This window comes from Carassius auratus, chromosome 21 (assembly GCF_003368295.1).
Source record: "Carassius auratus strain Wakin chromosome 21, ASM336829v1, whole genome shotgun sequence".
Classification (NCBI taxonomy): Eukaryota; Metazoa; Chordata; class Actinopteri; order Cypriniformes; family Cyprinidae; genus Carassius; species Carassius auratus.
In genome coordinates, this window is record NC_039263.1 from 5,875,524 (window position 1) to 5,894,722 (window position 19,199).

General features: G+C 39.5%; 1 protein-coding gene across 1 annotated transcript in view; it reads left to right on the plus strand.

The window, feature by feature from the left end:
- Positions 1 to 3,972: 3,972 nt before the first annotated feature.
- The window catches only part of kctd16b (potassium channel tetramerization domain containing 16b), a 67,970-nt gene continuing 52,743 nt past the window's right edge, over positions 3,973 to 19,199 (plus strand). The window contains exon 1 of the mRNA XM_026195635.1: positions 3,973 to 5,593. Within this exon, the coding sequence (XP_026051420.1) occupies positions 4,777 to 5,593 (817 nt within the window). The 5' untranslated portion in view covers positions 3,973 to 4,776. The remainder of the gene's footprint in view (positions 5,594 to 19,199) is intronic.

The window sequence follows — 19,199 nt, forward strand, 5'->3', positions numbered from 1 at the left end:
ATTACTGTAATCAGGTACAGGAGGCTGGAATAACAGGAGAGCACGGTTTATCATGGCACAAACAGAGGAGCAGGTAGTGAACAGTGAGGATATGGTGCTGGAGGTAGTGGAGATGAATGGATCCGTAGGTGAAGAACACAAGACGCTGGAGGTAGTGGACACACACACACGCACACGATGGAGATTTGGAGACACTGGAGATCGCTGGAGAGAGGTAAGCAGAGAGATAGGTTAGTCCTTAGAGTAAGCAGTTTGTTGCAAACGAGACTGGACAGTGACTGGGTGCGTGTGTGTGTGGTTTTTGTGGGAGAGGATGATTGGCGGTGGATGAGGAGCAGGTGGGAGTGAGCTGTGATTGGTTGGTGTTGGAGCCGGGCGTGTCTGTTACAAGGCCTTTGAATCATTGATTCACACTCTTCTTTCAAAACGAGGATTCATTCAGAAACTAAACACGGCTGTGCTGCTCGGAGACGTGAAACAATTCTGTTTTATACCATTGTAGAAAATCATATTTAAACTCGCTGCTCGTGTGATATCACTTATGATATAAATATAAGACAAAAATTAATACAGGGCCATTTTTACCCTAATATCTTGCATTTTAGGGCATAACTGCATTTATGGAGTGGTTGCCCTGCATCATATTTGTCAACAATCAACTGTGTGAAATGTAAGATGACATACAGATTGGGGGCGGGGCCAGTGCGTTAACTGCTTTAAAGGTCCCGTTCTTCGTGATCCCATGTTTTAAACTTTAGTTAGTGTGTAATGTTGTTGTTAGAGTATAAATAATATCTGTATAATTCTAAAGCTCAAAGTTCAATGCCAAGCGAGATATTTTATTTAACAGAATTCATCTGCAAAAAACGACCCGTTTGGACTACATCCCTCTAGTTCCTGCAGTGATGACGTCACTAAAACCTTTTTTGACTAACCTCCGCCCACATGAATTCACAAAAAGGGGGGCATGGCCTTGTTGAGCTCCGATGGAGAAGAGGAACATTTGCGTTTGTGTTTGTCGTCATGTCGTCAAAACGCTGTTATATTCATCTCGGAGTCCAATCATCTTTGTTTGGGCTTCCCAGGGACGCTGTACTTGGAGATTAATATTTATGATTTATGTTTAACTCGGTTCCCGAAAATTATAATCCACATTTTACTGAGGACAGCTTCCTCAATCTCAATCAGTTTAATTCCGGATTCGCAAAAAGATTATTCTTGAAAGATGGAGCAGTTCCCTCTTTGTCTGGAGAAGACGTTGTTTATGGACCCCAACCAGTAAGTGTATTTTATTATTTAAGTTGGTGCGTTTAACAGTTTCTGTAACTTATTACACAAAGGGCAATGCTGTTTAGCTTTGTTAACTAGATGTTAGGGCTGTGCAAAAAAACAAATGCGGTTTTCATGCACATCTCGTCAATAAAAACGCTCCTGTGATTATAAATACATCTCCAGTACGTGCTCCTGCCCACTTGCTTCTCAAAACTAGCCCAATCACGTTACCACGAGGGCAGCCTGCTCTCAGCTGCTGTCGAATCACAACACAGGAACCGCTGGCCCAATCAGAACTCGTTACGTGTTTCTGAAGGAGGGACTTTATAGAACAAGGAAGTCATCAGCCCGTTTTAATGACAGTGAAAACAGCGGTATTTAACACGCGAAACATGAACACATGTTATATTGCACACTGTAAACACAATCAAAGCTTCAAAAAAAGCATGAAAAATGAGACCTTTAATATATTTTAATCGTGTTATTTTTCATAACTAATTAAGTTAACGAATTAAACTTACAGCCAAAAAGAAATAAATAGTGAAAAACATGAATAAATGATGTTGTACCACTTTGCACTGCTATACTGCTACTTGTTTAAAAACTAGCTTGCTAGTGGAAGCGCTACACTATTTTAAAAGTAGAGTCACTTCTGACAAGTTACTGAAAAATGTAGTTACAGTATAGTTCTGCTGGCTACTCTTATCCCACTATTTTTAAGAACCTAACATCAACTAGACCTGGTTTGTTATAGGAAACAGTTACCTTGAAGACCTTTAACTGACCTTCGGAAATACATTAGTCAAAGAATACCACACAGGGAACATTAAAGTCTTCCAGGATAATTGCCTCTCGAGAGAAATGTCCTGGTATCTAAACTCTAACATGAAAGAGGTCTTCTGTCCTAAAATAGGAAAGCTTGGTGATTTGTTCTTTCACAAAGCAACAGTTAATTCATTAAATGAGCACCATTGTGATAGCACAGAAAGTCAACTATTATCTGTGCTTTTTAAAACTAGAACAGCTTTAGTTTGGACTGGCTTTAAAAATTCAACTGGAATGATTGTATAAAAATTAAAAATGAATAAAAAACATTTAAACTAGAGATCTCCAGACACTGTGGCTGAAGATGATCAGAGGCCATTAAAGTCTTCATCCTTTTCTACCTGAGTTTTATAAGCCAGACTTCTATCTGGCCTGGTTTATCTGGTTTACCTGAAACCATAAGGCTTTGTGTTTTCAAAGACAATTCTTCTGAGGACACATATGAGAGAGTCACGAGAGGAATCAGCCTGTATCATATATACAGTACTGCTACCTGCTTAGAGCCCTTAGAGACTCTTCAAATCAAAGAAAAGCTTTTCAAAAATTAAGAATGCCAATGCTTTCAGGGATGTGGTGTACAGTCATGAAATAACAACAGGAAATCTGCCAGCCGTGAGTCGAATTTGAGCTATTTAAAGTAAGCCAGTCAACTGCTACACTCTTTGAAAAAGAAGCAGCATACAAGAGGTGAAGGCATGCGTGCATTTATGAATACAACTCATGGCCTACTTACAAATGAATGCACTGTCGCTCTTCTATCTATCTATCTATCTATCTATCTATCTATCTATCTATCTATCTATCTATCTAATCTAGTAAGTAGCATTCTTTCCACAATAGTAGGGTACACCAGAGCACCATAAATATTTTTATGAATATTGACAGAACAACTGAGTGAAAAAATACATTATAATAAAGATTAAAGTGATATACAGTGATATAAAGTCTATACAGTGTAGCTATCTACAATAAAGATCACGCAAAGAATATCACATGAAATTAACAGACGTAACAGTATGCTTTTAAGAAAATAGTCTAATGTTTCTTAAAAACTACAATGGGTATTATTATGGTGGGAGAGGTGTTGTAAGATTTTCATTCCCATATCCGATACTATTTAATATTTATTCAAAATAACTGATTATTATTATTATTATGATTATTAAAGCACCTTTAACAAAACTGGTATTTAAGAACTCTAAATAAAACTGCATCATATTAGATTACATTGCTATTGACAGTCACAGTCTAAAAAAACATAGTAAAACAACAATCACATTAAGGAAAACAAATAAATGGGGGAGGGGAGGGGGTATTTCCTTTTCATCTGTAAGTTTTGCATCATGCAAATCCTTGTCGCCGCCTTTATTTTGCTCACTAGGGTTTGCCAGCCAATATTCTCTCTAAAGCTGCTCTGGCAAAGCACAAACAAATTTGAATTGCATTGAAAATGTTTATTTTTGTTGGTTTAATCTCTAATATACTATAAAGTCAACATTTTCCAGATAATATTGTAACTTTATTAGTACAATGGCATTACAAAAGTTTTTTTTTGCTAATTATTTAATTTGATATCATTATAATACCATGCTAAATATTTCTTGCAAACATTATGAATACATTTTGTATTTGGGTACTTGCAGCCATGCAAGAGTGGGTATTGCTTTCGCTGTCCAAGGTCCTGAAATGGACTGTGGCTTCCTCCAATTAACAGCCTCAAGCTGAGAATACCTTTTTATTTTGCTCTTTCTCTAAAAGTACAGTAAGTCATTGGCAAACGCTTGAATTAACAAATGAGAGCAAAAAATGTCATTCCAGGCAGTGTTTTTTTTTTTTTTTTTTTTGTTAAATGAATATGGTGACTGCATGAACTATTGCTAACACAGCTGGCTGACACTGATATTACACCAGCAACGCCAAAGCATCGCGTGCATACTGCTTTAAGATGATGTAATTTTTGATAACCCATTGTGTTCTTTTTCCCGCCCGCCGAGGCAACAACAGCTGAGGCGGTTATTTTCCCCGCGCCACAGCCCTGCGCGAGAGATGCTGTATCATCTTCGCCTCTAAACCCCCTTAAACACACAAACCCTGGATTAATGTCAGAGGATCACAGAGGGGATTTACTTCTAAACAGCTGGGATTATCGATCGACCCCCTTAGTAGCTATAAAATATTTGTTTTGGACTGTTTTCAATTATATTCTTCTGAAACTACTCAGTTTGGTATTTAAAAGTTGGGTTATTACAGCTGCTGAACTTGTAAGGTACTTTGAACCTGCTTAACTGAAAAACAGCTCTATTTTTGGCAGAATTCAAGCAGCATCTTCCGTTTGGATACAAGTGTACTATCTTTTTTCAGGCGAAGGAATAAGCAGCCGTTTCTATCGCTGTGTCCATCCGCTGCTGAGCAACCGATCCTCCTTTGCGCGGAGCGACTCTCTGCTGTGCGCCTGTAGTTCCAGCTCGGATACTTCGCCGTTCATTCCCTCTTTTTGATTTGTTTGATCTGCGGTTAAGAGGTTGGTTTTTGTATCTGTAAGGTACCTGCTCCAATTAGTCGGTTGAAATGCTATTTTTATTGCCATTTAATGTGCATGGTCCATCGTCTGTATTTTCTAAACCCTTCCCGAAGCTGTAGAGAGCGAACTTTCAAAAACACGGATATTTTTTGCCACCCATGACCGAAACAATGGCGTTAAGTGGAAACTCTAGAGCTAAAGACAGCAGTTTTCCAGACGTTATTGAACTAAACGTCGGGGGGCAAGTGTATTATACCCGTCACGCCACGTTAATCGGCAACCCCGGCTCCCTTTTGGGGAAGATATTCTCTACTAAAAATAACGCATCGAATGATCTGGCCAGGGACCCCAAAGGTCGTTACTTCATCGACCGGGATGGGTTTTTGTTCAGATATGTGTTAGACTACCTCAGAGACAAGCAGGTTGTGCTCCCTGACCACTTCCCTGAGAAGGGACGGCTGAGGAAAGAAGCGGAGTACTTTCAATTGCCAGACTTGGTTAAACTCTTAACCCCGGACGACCTGAAGCCCAGTCCCGATGAATACATCCACAGCGATTACGAGGACGGCTCTCAAGGAAGCGACCAGCGGATGTGCCCTCCACCGTCGCTCGTTCCCGCCGACAGAAAAAGCGGGTTCATCACAGTCGGATATCGCGGGTCTTGTACGATGGGCAGGGAGAGTCAAACCGATGCCAAATTCCGGAGGGTGCCGCGGATTATGATTTGTGGGAGGATTGCGCTGGCCAAAGAAGTTTTTGGCGAGACCCTGAACGAGAGCAGGGACCCAGACAGGACCCCTGATAGATACACCTCCCGCTTTTACCTCAAGTTCAAGCACCTGGAGCGCTCTTTCGACATGCTCTCGGAGTGCGGCTTCCAGATGGTCGCCTGTAACTCGTCAGTGACGGCCTCGTTCGTCAACCAGCATACTGACGACAAGATATGGTCAAGTTACACCGAGTACGTCTTTTACCGTAAGTTTCTCCTCTAAAGTTTGGCAAACATTCGCATTTCGCATCCTCTGCCATTTCTGCTGAACACACCATCAGTGTCACATATGAGGGTTTCCTTGAATTACCACTAGACGGCGCACTCGGTTTACACTGTCAGTCCACTCAAAGGACTCATAGGGACAAATAGTATTTCAAGTGGCCTAGTATAGTTTGTATTCCTTAAAAATTACAGTATTACATTATACAGAATTTTTAAATACTGTTTTAAAATACTAGTTTACTAGTACTTGTTCTTTAAGTCTTATTAGTAAGCTACTTATTCCACTAGCAATTTCTATCTTCTACTATTTACTTGAGCCAGTAGTACATTTTGCCAGCTTCTCTGGGGATCTGTGGTTCAGATATGAACAAATCACCTCCGACTAGTAGGCTGTATATTTACAATAGACCCTTTTCACAGACTGATAATCTGTTTTCCTGGCTATTAACATTATAAATCTATTATGTAAGTATGCATGTGTATAATGTTACAACACTAAAGCTGCTTTGAGGTTTTATTACCTTGGCATTAAATGACATAAAACTGGTTAATGTTGCTGTGAGTGTTTTGCTAGTACAATGACTGCAAATCTTAAAAACGTAATCCATTTTCTGTACTTTTCATCCTTTTGGAAAGTCACAAAAATGCGATCATGGATTTTCTTTTAATATTGGGTCATACGATAATGGAAACATTATATTATTTTGTAGTCCCCTATTCATTAGACAGTAGTACTTATTTTTTGATTCCACTAATTATTAGTATCTGTTTATTGTTTAATAGATTCTTATTAGAAATATTCAGCTGATAATCGTAACAACTGGTATACTCACTAGCGTCTCATTAACAGGTACTAGTTTTGTTCGGTTTTATTCTGTTAGTGCTAGGGAAAGTGGAATAGGTAGAAGAAGCTATTTGAATAGTTACAAGTAAAGAATAAGTAGTACCTATTACTAGAAAACTGGAAAAAGCAACAACTGGAGTAAATACTAGCTGGAAATGAACAGCTGATCTCCAAATCACAGATAGAATTAATAGAATTATAGAATTAATAGAAAAAATTTGAATTTATTACAAGTATCAGTTCAGTAATTACTATTGTGAATGACTGCTACTGGAATAAGTACTAATATCTAGTTAGATTAATTTAGTGTTTTAAAGTAAGTAGTGTTTTTGCATAGATCTTTACATATCAATCTAATTGTTGCTCAATAGATAAAGTCACACCAGACAACTGTGTTTATATAAGTATCCTGAATGTGCACCTGTTCTATACCCGGGCACTGAAAGCCTTTATATAAGACCCTTACCTGGTAAGTAATGCTGTCGAAAAGAGACACCCCTCCCTCCGCCCTGATTGTCTATCTCTGCGAGCATCTCAATGGAGTGGCAGAGGATGATGGCTTTCTGTAATAGCTCTCATAACATTTTATGATGTAACAAAACACCACCTACTTCAGGCCGGTAGTGGCTAATGTGCTGTCGAGCCAGCAGTGGCCCTGCCACAAGGCAAAATGGAGGAAGCACATAATGGACTTTATACTGAGCCCATTAAAGAGATTGCAGCTGCCATATTCTTTATAGATTCTCACAAGACAGTCGTTTAAATTGACATTTTTAACAGTTTACAGCCTTACTATCTAACACGGAAATGTGGCATCAGTTTTTGTCGTGTCATGGTGGACACTCTCACCAACTCAACATCATTACTACTATTTTTTTATCAAAAAAAAAACATGCTATAGAATTCAAGACTGAATAGAAATGTTGGCGTATTAACACCATTTGCAGTTTTGTATCTTAACATTTCTGGAGCAAAAGGGAAAAGCCTAATTTTTCATTTTTGATGTTGCATTTATATGTGGCATACATGTTATTTATTCATTTTTTAATGTAATTTGTAAGACACTTTGGATAAAAGCGACTTCAATGCTAAATCACTGAATGTAAATGTATTTCATCAAGGCCATCACAAGGATCTGCAGTACTCATCAAAGCCTCACATGTTAAAATGTTATTAGTTGATCTGAATCATCAAACTTATGCAGCGTTTCTACTGTTAAACTTTCAGTGTGGTTTCGTGCCACAAGAATATAAATACCATTCTTCCATTTATCAATCACCAGCCCAAGTTTGAGAAAGTGGCATGCACCAGGAAGGAGTTTAGAAAGTTTCAGAGTGTTTTCTGAGTTGATATCCAGCCTCCCACACAACCCAGCAAGCCTGTTGAATTTGCTTTGCCTCTGGCAGAGCGCACCAGTTGCTTTTTATAGGCTTCACCGCCCTGACGCAAAGTCTACCCAGAGAGCAATCCCTTGAAGGCAAATTTATTTACCAGTTTGTTGCACGGTTAGAGTGAGTGACAATCAATCATTTGAGTGTGACAGGCCGAGGACTTGCTGCAGTCTGCCTACAGTGCTGTGAATCACGTCAATGGCGTTTGCTGTGACAATGTCACCTTTTCTCAACGTCCAAAAACAAGTCGTCTGATCACCTAAACCTGACATTAGCATCAACACAAAATAGAGAAAATTTACACACAAATCATTCTAGTAAACTGTTGTGATAAAGACCTGCAACCTTAGGTAAGTTTAGTAGTAAAAGTGGTCGCGCTTAAGGTTTGGGGACCAATTCTTACTATTAACTAGCTGTTAACTATTTCTCTTCCTCAATACATTTCTAATTTTCTGCTTATTAACATTAAATAAGGTATTTGTTAAGTCTAGATATGAGTTAAGATTAAGGGATTTACAATTTGCTGATGCAGAATAAGGTATTAATATGTGCTTTATAAGTACTAATAAACATTCAATATAAATATGCATGCTAATAAACAACTGCTTACTGATGAGAACTGGAGAACTAAAGTGTTAAGAACAAAGAAAAAAGTAATAAACAACACTTGACCAAAAAGATGTCCACACAAACCCCTGAATACCATTAATAATAAAATTAGGAATTTTTAATAATTTGGCTGTTGAGTAAATAACACAAACGTACTGTTCCGTATAAGTGATACATATATATTTACCCCTAAAATACCAATTTGCCTGAACAGTACATGCACATTAGGTCGTGAATGAACCAACACAAGGAGATTGGTTAAAAAAAGAAAGGATGGGTGGTGAGGTGTTGTCCTGCATAAACTAATTTATCTTGCTAGAGAATGCGCCATGACAGTTTTGATGCTCCACTTGTTAGGCGCAGCTGCTCCCCTGCTCAGTCCAGAGGGACCCAACTCTGAATGTAGCATCTGCATTATTCACTTCCACAGACAGAGAATTAGATTTAAAGGGATGGTTCACTATAAAATGTTAAGAAATGTGATCAGGGTTGTGTTTTCTTTAAAACGACATAACTCACTGCTTAATCACCACAGTATGAAGCATCATTGTAGAAACCAACGAGCTAGCCTTGACTGTAAACCGTAGTAACATGGTAAACCACATTGGTTCAACAATATAGGACTGCTGTTAATGATGTCATGCACACGCGATGGTGTAATAACGTAAGGCTAATTAAATTCAAGATTACAATTAATACCATATTATTATACTCAGTTCACACAAACTACAGGAAGCTTTTTTAATCCTGATAACATGCAGTATGTAATAGCTGGAATCTTTACTTCCAGATACATGCGGTTCATTCAGTCAGCTGCTATGTCTATAATGTCATTTCTCTGAGATGCTGCTGTAATGAACATGGCATCTGAGGACTACTCTTTTTGTTCTCCATCATTTTGTATTAGATGATTTATTGCGGGTGTATATAGACAACATGCTCTCATTTATAACTGTTTTAGGTGTATGAATTTGTACAATCTCACTGATATGGTTTCCAAAGATCTGCTTATACCCTACTGATGCTTAGGTGTATGGGTTTTTCTTTAAATTGTATGTTTCTGTATGAATTACATCGTACAAATAATCACTTCCCCAAACAAACAAACTAAAAAAAGGCCACACTAAAAGACTAAAATTGCTAAAAAAAAGAAACCATTATTCATTTGCTTGTTTGTTTATTTCTTTGTTTGTAATATTTTAACAGCCAATTAAAAATATATGTTGTGATCAGGATTGCAAATAGGCAGAACATTTCCAGTTACTTTCAAATAAATAAATAATAAAAAGTTTCCATAAATTCTGGAATGTTTCTGGAAATTTACCAAAAAGTATCCACGTTTGCAACCCTAGTGATAATCGAACCAAATGCAGAAGTTGAAACAAGGTGCAAATAATTTGACCTTCTTATACAAAGGAAAGATCAGTTTAGATTGTGGTTTAACTCCCCCAAAACGTAATGATATTTATGAAATATCGTTTCATGATAAATACTTCAAACAAACATAAGTAAATAAAATTTTAAGAGCTTGGAACATGAATTTTAAACGAACAATCAGTAAACGATTGTCTTGCAGTGTTAATGATTTCATATATTCATACCTTGTCACATGCAATTAGACCAATGTTGGGTGAATTATACAGAATGAAGCATGTTGAGGAAAAGCTCTGATCAACAAATCTCTGTTTGATGAGGAGCTGGAGGTAGGACTTACTGCTGTTGTTATTGATTTTTTTTTTTTTTTTTTTTTTTTGGTTTATGATGGTACTGCATCCAAAACAGAGTCCATTCCAAAAGGTAACACTTTTAAAATACAAACTGCCCTGCATCTTTCCAAGCATAATACCCAAATTGTGTGTGTTCATTTTAACAATATATTCATCTGAGATGAATCAGGCTTCAAATTGGTAAAGTATGTACAGAAATAGCCAAGGCTGAGTGACTACAATATGGCATATTCTCATTGGGGAATTCTCTCATACATTACAACTGCACTAGGTTTACATTGTGCTGTAAGGCATATTTCAGAAAAGCACATTGGAAAGCTGACCTTTACACTTCCGCTTTTGTAACTGCTTTGTCAGACTCTTTTGAACTTTTTGAACTCTTTGATTTGCAGACATATGTGCCGAACTGAGGTTGCAGGAATGTCATCCTTCCAAGCTGCATTCAGATTTGTATAATAATGCTACATTTTTGCTAACATGAAGGTCAAACTCAGAAAGTTCTTGACAGGAGTGACCACAGGTCCCTTAGCTGCTGTGAGGCCTTGGAGTCCTCAGATCCCTGGTCATAAAAGTCTGGTCTTTCATATCTCTTATTAGGCCTCTTGAAACATTTCTTAATTTGATAAACTTCAGCATCGATTAACCTGCTTTAGAGTTAGTGAGGTAATTGTAAAGTCTGTCTCCGTCACCCATTAAGTGGAGGCCTGTGGCTTAATATGCATGACAGCATGCTAGGGCCCATGTGAGGTGGCTAACAAGTGCCAACAATTATCAAAATCCATCATCCCTGAATCTCATTTCATCCAATTAGGTGAAGTTCCAGCCTCATATGTCTGGGCCAAGCTGCTGCTTAATCATTTGGCTATTCTTTTTATGTGTCTAGAACGACAGCACTTATAGGACAACTGATCCAAACTCATGAATATGGAGAATGATGGAAAACACAAGCCTTGCTATGCTGTCTAAACCAAACTAAGCTTTATTTCCCAATTCTTTGTTAAAATATTTCAAATTTCTTGCTCACATACAAGTTTTCTTGAAGAGTAGAAGACAGGGGAATAAGATTAGGAAATGACATGAGTACAGAACATTCTCGGCCCACAAAAGCACCACAACGTGTCTGACAAGCATCCAAACCTGCTACACTCCTGCTATGCAAAAAGCAGTCTGTCAAATTAAAAAGATTACAGTAGGCAAATTATACCCAAATGACACATTGCATCTGCTGAGTTTTTAGAATGTGGAACCAGCGGCCAATTTGCTGTCCCATGGAGCCTGCCTCCAACATAAAACGACCATATAAGTCATTTGTGCAAGCAACTAATTACGACCTATATTTACATTTTAAAGTTAAGCGCCCTCTAGCAGGCATAAAAGTAATGACAGTATCCTGTTGCATCTGTCGTCATGAAATGATGTATAACGTCATTACCAATCAAAATGCGTTTTTATTTAAATGAAATATGTAGACTTTTTACACTGATCTCACAGTAATTCATACATATTTTATTAGGTGGCTTATTCGTTCGAATGACCACACCTGACCCCACCCCTAAACCTACCCCTCACACAAATCATGCAAAATTATGATTTATAGAGCATATACATTTTATGAGCACATGCACTTCCTGGGATCAAACCAATGATCGCATGATTACATATCGTCGTATAACGTAATACTCTACCAACTAAGCTAGTAGACGCTCTGATGGGTTGTATTTCAGGGATTTGGACAAACAACCTATATGGGCGTATTGGTTGGAGGACAGGTTAGTCCCATGAGAATGCAGAAGCTGAAGAGCTGTTAGTTTCAAAAAGTTGAATAATGACAGAGAACTCATATTATGCATTGTGGTGCAATCAGTGTGCAAAAAAACATGCAGTTTAAAACCCAAGGTTAATAAAACTTATGACAAGTAAAGGATAGTTCAGGCTGTAAAATGTCTTATTGTGAAAAAATTGTAACAGTTATATATTAATTTACTGAAATGATGATTGCATGTTTAGAATGTATATCTCTCACTGACCTGTGCATAATTGGTCAGGGAACATACAGGGATGCATTTCCCCAAAATATTGCTAGCTCATAATGGCCACACGTTTTAGTTTCTTGTTAGTTGATTAAAATAAATTTTGTATTAGAGCATTAAGCAAGCAAATATGTAGTGCAATCTATACACTCACCTAAAGGATTATTAGGAACACCTGTTCAATTTCTCATTAATGTAATTATCTAATCAACAAATCACATGGCAATTGCTTCAATGCATTTAGGGGTGTGGTCCTGGTCAAGACAATCTCCTGAACTCCAAAATGAATGTTAGAATGGGAAAGAAAGGTGATTTAAGCTATTTTGAGCGTGGCATGGTTGTTGGTGCCAGACGGGCCGGTCTGAGTATTTCACAATCTGCTCAGTTACTGGAATTTTCATGCACAACCATTTCTAGGGTTTACAAAGAATGGTGTGAAAAGGGAAAAACATCCAGTATGTGTCAGTCCTGTGAGCAAAAAATGCCTTGTTGATGCTAGAGGTCAGAGAATGGGCCGACTGATTCAAGCTGATAGAAGAGCAACTTTGACTGAAATAACCACTTGTTACAACTGAGGTATGCAGCAAAGCATTTGTGAAGCCACAATACGCACAACCTTGAGGCGGATGGGCTACAACAGCAGAAGACCCCACCGGGTACCACTCATCTCCACTACAAATAGGAAAAAGAGGCTACAATTTGCATGAGCTCACCAAATGTGGACAGTTGAAGACTGGAAAAATGTTGCCTGGTCTGATGAGTTCTCGGTTTCGACATTCAGATGGTACAGTCAAAATTTGGTGTAAACAGAATGAGAACATGGATCCATCATGCCTTGTTACCACTGTGCAGGCTGCTGATGGTGGTGTAATGGTGTGGGGGATGTTTTCTTGGCACACTTAAGGGCCCCTTAGTGCCAATTTGGCATAGTTTAAATGCCACGGCCTACCTGAGCATTGTTTCTGACCATATCCATCCCTTTATGACCACCATGTACCCATCCTCTCATGGCTACTTCCAGTAGGATAATGCACCATGTCACAAAGCTCGAATCATTTCAAATTGGTTTCTTGAACATGACGGTGAGTTCACTGTAGTAAAATGCCCCCCACAGTCACCAGATCTCAAACAAATAGAGCATCTTTGGGATGTGGTGGAACGGGAGCTTCGTGCCCTGGATGTGCATCCCACAAACTTCCATCAACTGCAAGATGCTATCCTATCAATATGGGCCAACATTTCTAAAGAATGCTTTCAGCACCTTGTTCAATCAATGCCACGTAGAATTAAGGCAGTTCTGAAGGGGGTCAAACACAGTATTAGTATGGTGTTCCTAATAATCCTTTAGGTAAGTGTATATTTTCTTGCATACAAATACAAATTTAATTTTATGTCTTTTAGTTTAAGAAGTGAATTAAATCGCTATTTTTGAATGGAATCTTCAAACTACAGTCAAATATTGAGAAACAAAAATAGACAAACAATAGTCAGATGAAAGGGGTTTTGTATGGAATTACATTTGGTTCAATAATAATGAAGGAAACTTTATAAAACTGAACGTAACTTTTTCAGAAACTATCAAAAATATGCCATTACAAAAGAAAAAAAAAAACTCAGTCGCACAAATGTCTCTCAAATTTCACAAAAGGCTCTTTAAATATGCTTCATTTTTTGATAATAGTTTTGCCAAAGATTTCGCTTATGCTTTGCAGTTTTCCATTTGGTGTTTTTGACACAAACTTCTCGTGGGGATGGGCTTAACAGTGATCTACTCTAATTGGATAGTGAGCTTTTGATGGACAGGTGCTCTCTGAGCAGGAAGTACAGACGCCACTCAGTGGCACACATATTGGAAAGCTCTCACTGTGATTTGTATTACTAAATATGTAAATACTATTTGACCTTTGATCGTCTCAGCCTGTAAAGACAGCAAAACAGTTGATGTGATGCACATACACACAAAACACATCAGTTCCAGCTTGACAGCATAGTTGGTACTTTATTAAAATAAAATAGAGTGAACCAAACATCAGCGTGCCAACCCCTGTGTCACCATTGGAACTGAAGTACTAAGCCTATAATTTACATAATGAATAATAGTTTAGCATTCAGATACATTACATCCTAAATATGGAAATACTGTATTATGGAATATTTGGATTTGTGCCAAATGAGAGAGGTACGATACACAAGCACAAAGCTCCATTTCACAAACAGTTGACAAGCCTTTGTCAGTCTGTGAAAGACAGATTTAGAGTCAGCACATGGTCACAACTCATAGATACAGTAAACTAAAGTAATTTTTTAATGAGTTAGGTCAGATAAGTATCATTTGCATGTTACTATTTAAAGTGTTTGTCTGGGAATATAAACTTTAAATGCTTCCAAAAACCCCTCGGGTACGTATGTCACCCTCGTTCCCTGAAGGAGGGAATGGAGATTGTCATATCAGTGACGTACGAAGTGGGAGCTCGCTTAGAAAGAACAATACACTTAGAGTGTAAACTAAACAACATATTTGGGCAGTTCAACACTGACTGAGCACATACCTGTGTGAGCCATGCTGTCTGTTGGACTGAATCCAACTCCACACTGAGAAAAGAGATCCTCTGCATCGGGGAGTTTGCTCTTTTCCCAGTTTACCTGAAAGCCGAACCGGCTGAGGTACAAGAGCAACAGGTCCCTGTGTTCACACAACCGATCAGGAGACTGAGCTAGTATGAGCCAGTTGTAAAGGTAGTTAAGAACGTGAATGCCCTGCTCTTTCAGGGGAGCAAGTGCTGCCTCTGCAACTTTCATGAAGACACTGGGCAACAGTGCGCTTCTGTGTGAGCATCTTAAAGGGTAATTTGTGAAGGGCATGGTTCAAGGCACGCAGATCTATCATGTCCTTTCACCAGTAGGATTGCGATTTCTGCATTCAAGACAAGGGCATCTGCAACCCTCACAGAAGTGAGGACGACGTCCCTAAACTTGGGAGGTCACCAGGAGAACAGAATCGCATAGAGTATGGTTGACTGCAGGAGCAAACAAGACAGACTTGGGAGCTCTAGCCAGGCTCCCAGATACCAAACAACTTGCACAATTAGAATCACCAATGTTCCCGCAGTGAGGCAGTGAAGAGGAACGCAGGGACAAGTGGCACCATCAGAATCACAGATGTTCCCGCAGTGGGGCAGTGAGGAGGAATGCAGGGAACTGGGCCAGGCATCTTGTAGCCGGTAGGAAGCAGGTTTGAGTGCATGCAACACCTACCTGAGTTTGTGCAGAGGGTGCGTAGGTAGTACATTTTACAGCACTCTAGAACTGCCCACTGCTGCTGTTTTGGTTACCACTGATCGTGAAGTCAGTGGTGGGAAAAAACGAAAAATATTTTTCTCCCGGCCCTCCTCCGGGGGAGGGAGTGGTGCATTGACCATCTACCAAAGAGAAGACTTCTCCATGTCTGGATTGTCCTATTCAGGGCCTCTTGCTGCCCTGCGTCCGACTCTAAAATGCTGCTTTGTTGGAGGCTGCTGCGTTTGCTGCACGGGAGTGGGGAGCCACCCTCGGCAACGAGCATACTGAGGCACTGTCACCAGCTTCCGGATGCGGGCAGTTCTTACTCATGTCGGCCAGACACAGCCAGAGACGGTGCTCCTGGACCAAAACATTGGACATTGCATGGCCCAGAGACTGCTTAGTGACCTTGGTTGCATGTAGCGTGAGGTCAGTAGTGGTGCTCCGAGAACTTCAGGGTCATGACCATGCTCGTGCGGGTCCTTCAGTGCCTTGGCCTGATAAACCTACAACAACGCTATGGAGTGTAAGGCAGAAGCAGCTTCTCCACAAGCCGCATATGCACTGCCGATCAGGACCAATGATTGCCTACAGGCCTGGGAGTGGAGCGATGGCTTGCTCTGCCAGGTAGCAGTGTTCCACCAGAGGGAACTCCATATACCCCCGCACTGCCCAACCATCAAGGTTGGTAAGGGAGAATGAGCAACCAGAATGGTTTCTGGCAGTGAAAGGTGTCATACACGATCCAATGAGCTCATCATGCACCTACGGAAAGAAAGGCACCAGTGTTGAGCCTGAGAACCAGCATGTGACCCCCCCGAGAAACCTGCAGTTTATCTTTGAGGGTTCGGGATGTAGTGGAGGCTTCCGCTTGAGCCCAACCCTCTCGGTGGCCTGGGCAAGCATAGCCATCATCTCCAGATCTGAATCCAGCATCTCTGGGTTCCTCAAGCAGAAAAAGTAATGAGCAAAATTATATGGCTGCTTGGCTCTGAAGCGAAAAGCTGAGTATTCGTTGCACCTGTTGCCTAATTATACTCGCACTGCGATCAGCGGCAGCTGGATGCAATCATCACATACCAAGGTGCATTGGCTTGTTTAGTTTACGCTGTGAGAGTGAGATCCCAATTAGTCGTTCACCAACGTGACTTGTAGTGACCGACTGAAAGGAAACAGATGTTACTGCAGCACCACTATCTATTCCGTGCTATTTTTGGATGGTTATGTCAATTTTATTAGCATTGATACCAGGTGCTTCTGCACTAACCATTTATAGTTCAAGGATCGCATGTCCTTAAAATTGACAGATAGACTGTGTGGGACTGTTTTATGCTGCTCTTGTTTTTCTGAGCCCTAGTTTTCTGAGCTCTGCTGTTTCTTGATTTCCTCCCCCATATCCATCCAGGCATGTGTCTGCTTCTTATTGAACTGCTTCAGAGAGCCAACTGTTTTCTTAAGCTTGTGAATTCAGTGGAAGTGCTCCTGGCACTGCAGGAGCTGTGTTTGCTGCTCAGACAAGGCTTTTTTGCTTAATTTGGTTGCACGGTGTGAATAAAAATAGTGACCAAAAATCAAGATGCCAGCCATAAGCTGAATTCAATGCATTTAGTTTTTCTGAATTAAATGTGGCACTATTATTCATGTCTGTTGTTTGCACACATGGTTCAAGAAAAGTTGCTCACATTAGCTTAAGATTCAGATGGCAGTAGCCATCAGAGTTTCACCTTGTGTAAGTCAGAAAACAGCTTTGTATTTGGAATCAGAAAGTACTTTGCACCTTCTAGATCAATAAATGAAGGTTACTGAAGGATCAGGTGTGCTGGTAAACATCCCTGTACCAAAAAGACAGCTCATTGTGTGTTTAAGGTCACATTCTGTGGTTTGCATCTTCCACAGTGCCATTTACTACAGTATTTTGTGTATAAAAGATGAAAACTTCACACTTTATTTAAATATGCAATTCTCACTTTATCTAACTATCAACTATGAAGTTTGTCTCAGTAAACTTCTAATTTGCTGCTTATAAATCGTTAGTGAGGTAGTTGTTAAATTTAGGTGTGGGGTAAGATTAAGGGATCTAAAATATGCTCATGCTGAATAAGGTATCAATATGTGCTTTGTAAGTACTAATAAACAGCCAATATACTAGTGATATGCAGCTCTAGTTAATAGTAAGAATTGGCTCTTAAAATAAAGTGTTAATGAAAATTCTGTCATCGTTCACTCACCTTGTTGATGTTCCAAATCATACGGTTTTATATTTTTGTGTGGAGAACAAAGTAGATTTTTTAAGTGTTCACTGTAACAAAATTAGAGAACTTCAGGATTGCACAATTTGCCCAGAAGGGTCTATTTCAATCAAGGCCAGAGGTTGACAGCCAAATAATGGTGGTGTTGATTGTTCTTTGATTTCCGTGGCCTATACACCATTATTCTCGGTTTGAGTGCCACTCCTCAAGAGCTTTTTGTAGAGTCCCAGCCTCCAGGATACAGTCCACCCTGATTGGCAGGTCAGAAAAGGTTGCAGACACACCACTGTGGTGACTGGCCTCGATATCGCCCTGCAGCTGAATTGCTGAGTGGCTGGAAGATACAAGAAACCCCAGAGGGATGCTGTCTTGGTTGCCACCTGCCTTATCTCTCTTCATCTTCACACCGTCAATGAGGAAAAAAGGATAACTGGTGGGTGGCAAAAGCTATTGGCCACTTAATACAAGCTAAAATACTCTCCTCTTTGTGACAGTCGATTCCTGCACCTGCCACTGCATTTTCAGTTGGTGCTGCTGATGTGAAGAAAGAGGAGAAGACAGGGACAGGCAATGACAGATGGAGAGTGACCTCGTACCGCTCTTTCCCTTCCTTCCAGTGTCATTTGGCAGTGCTACTGTTTAAGCACAGTTAACACCCAAATTAATGAGCTTTTGTCTGTGGTTAGAGGCTAATCCAAATTGTCTTTGTCTTTAATGGGCAGAGCCACACAGAATCTGCCACAGACAGCTCAGCAGATTTCCGCAGAATTAGAATGTCCATCATTCACGAAATGCATTCTCAGCATTATAGCAGACACTGTTCTTCTTTCATGTCATCTGCACTCACAACGGACTTATTTAAGCAGGATAGTTAAATTCAGTAGGTTTGTAGCACTGTTTCTCAAAGTGTGGGTCTCAGAATTTCCTAGCTCTCGAATTTCATGATGATGTTGGTACACCTCATCTCTCATCCTTCATCATTGTTTTTCACAGATGAAAGGGTCTTATACCTTTGAAGTGACATGAGGATGATTAATGGGCAAACTAAGCTTTTCAGATTGCTCTTGCAAAGCAGCATAACTGCTTATTTAAAGTCCTACTGAAGTGCCTAGAAATGCACAGCATAATTCAGTGTATTGATGTAATTTCCACTGAAACAATATTGGATATCAAACAAATATCGAGTGGCTCATCCCTGTTTTTAAAAATAGCTTTTGGGTTACATTGCACACTAGAAGAGGAGTATTTGGCAGCTTGTAAAAGTCACGGTTTTATTTTAAAATGAAGTCTAATAGATTTCCTCTTAAGATTTATTATGGTACTGTTACGACTAGGAAAAAAAATAAATTCATATTTTTCATTTATGCTGATAATGTTCAGTTAGAAATGTGTGTAATATAATGTCATGGTACTGAATTTCAGTAGACTGTACCAGGGCCGTAACTACCATAGACATTG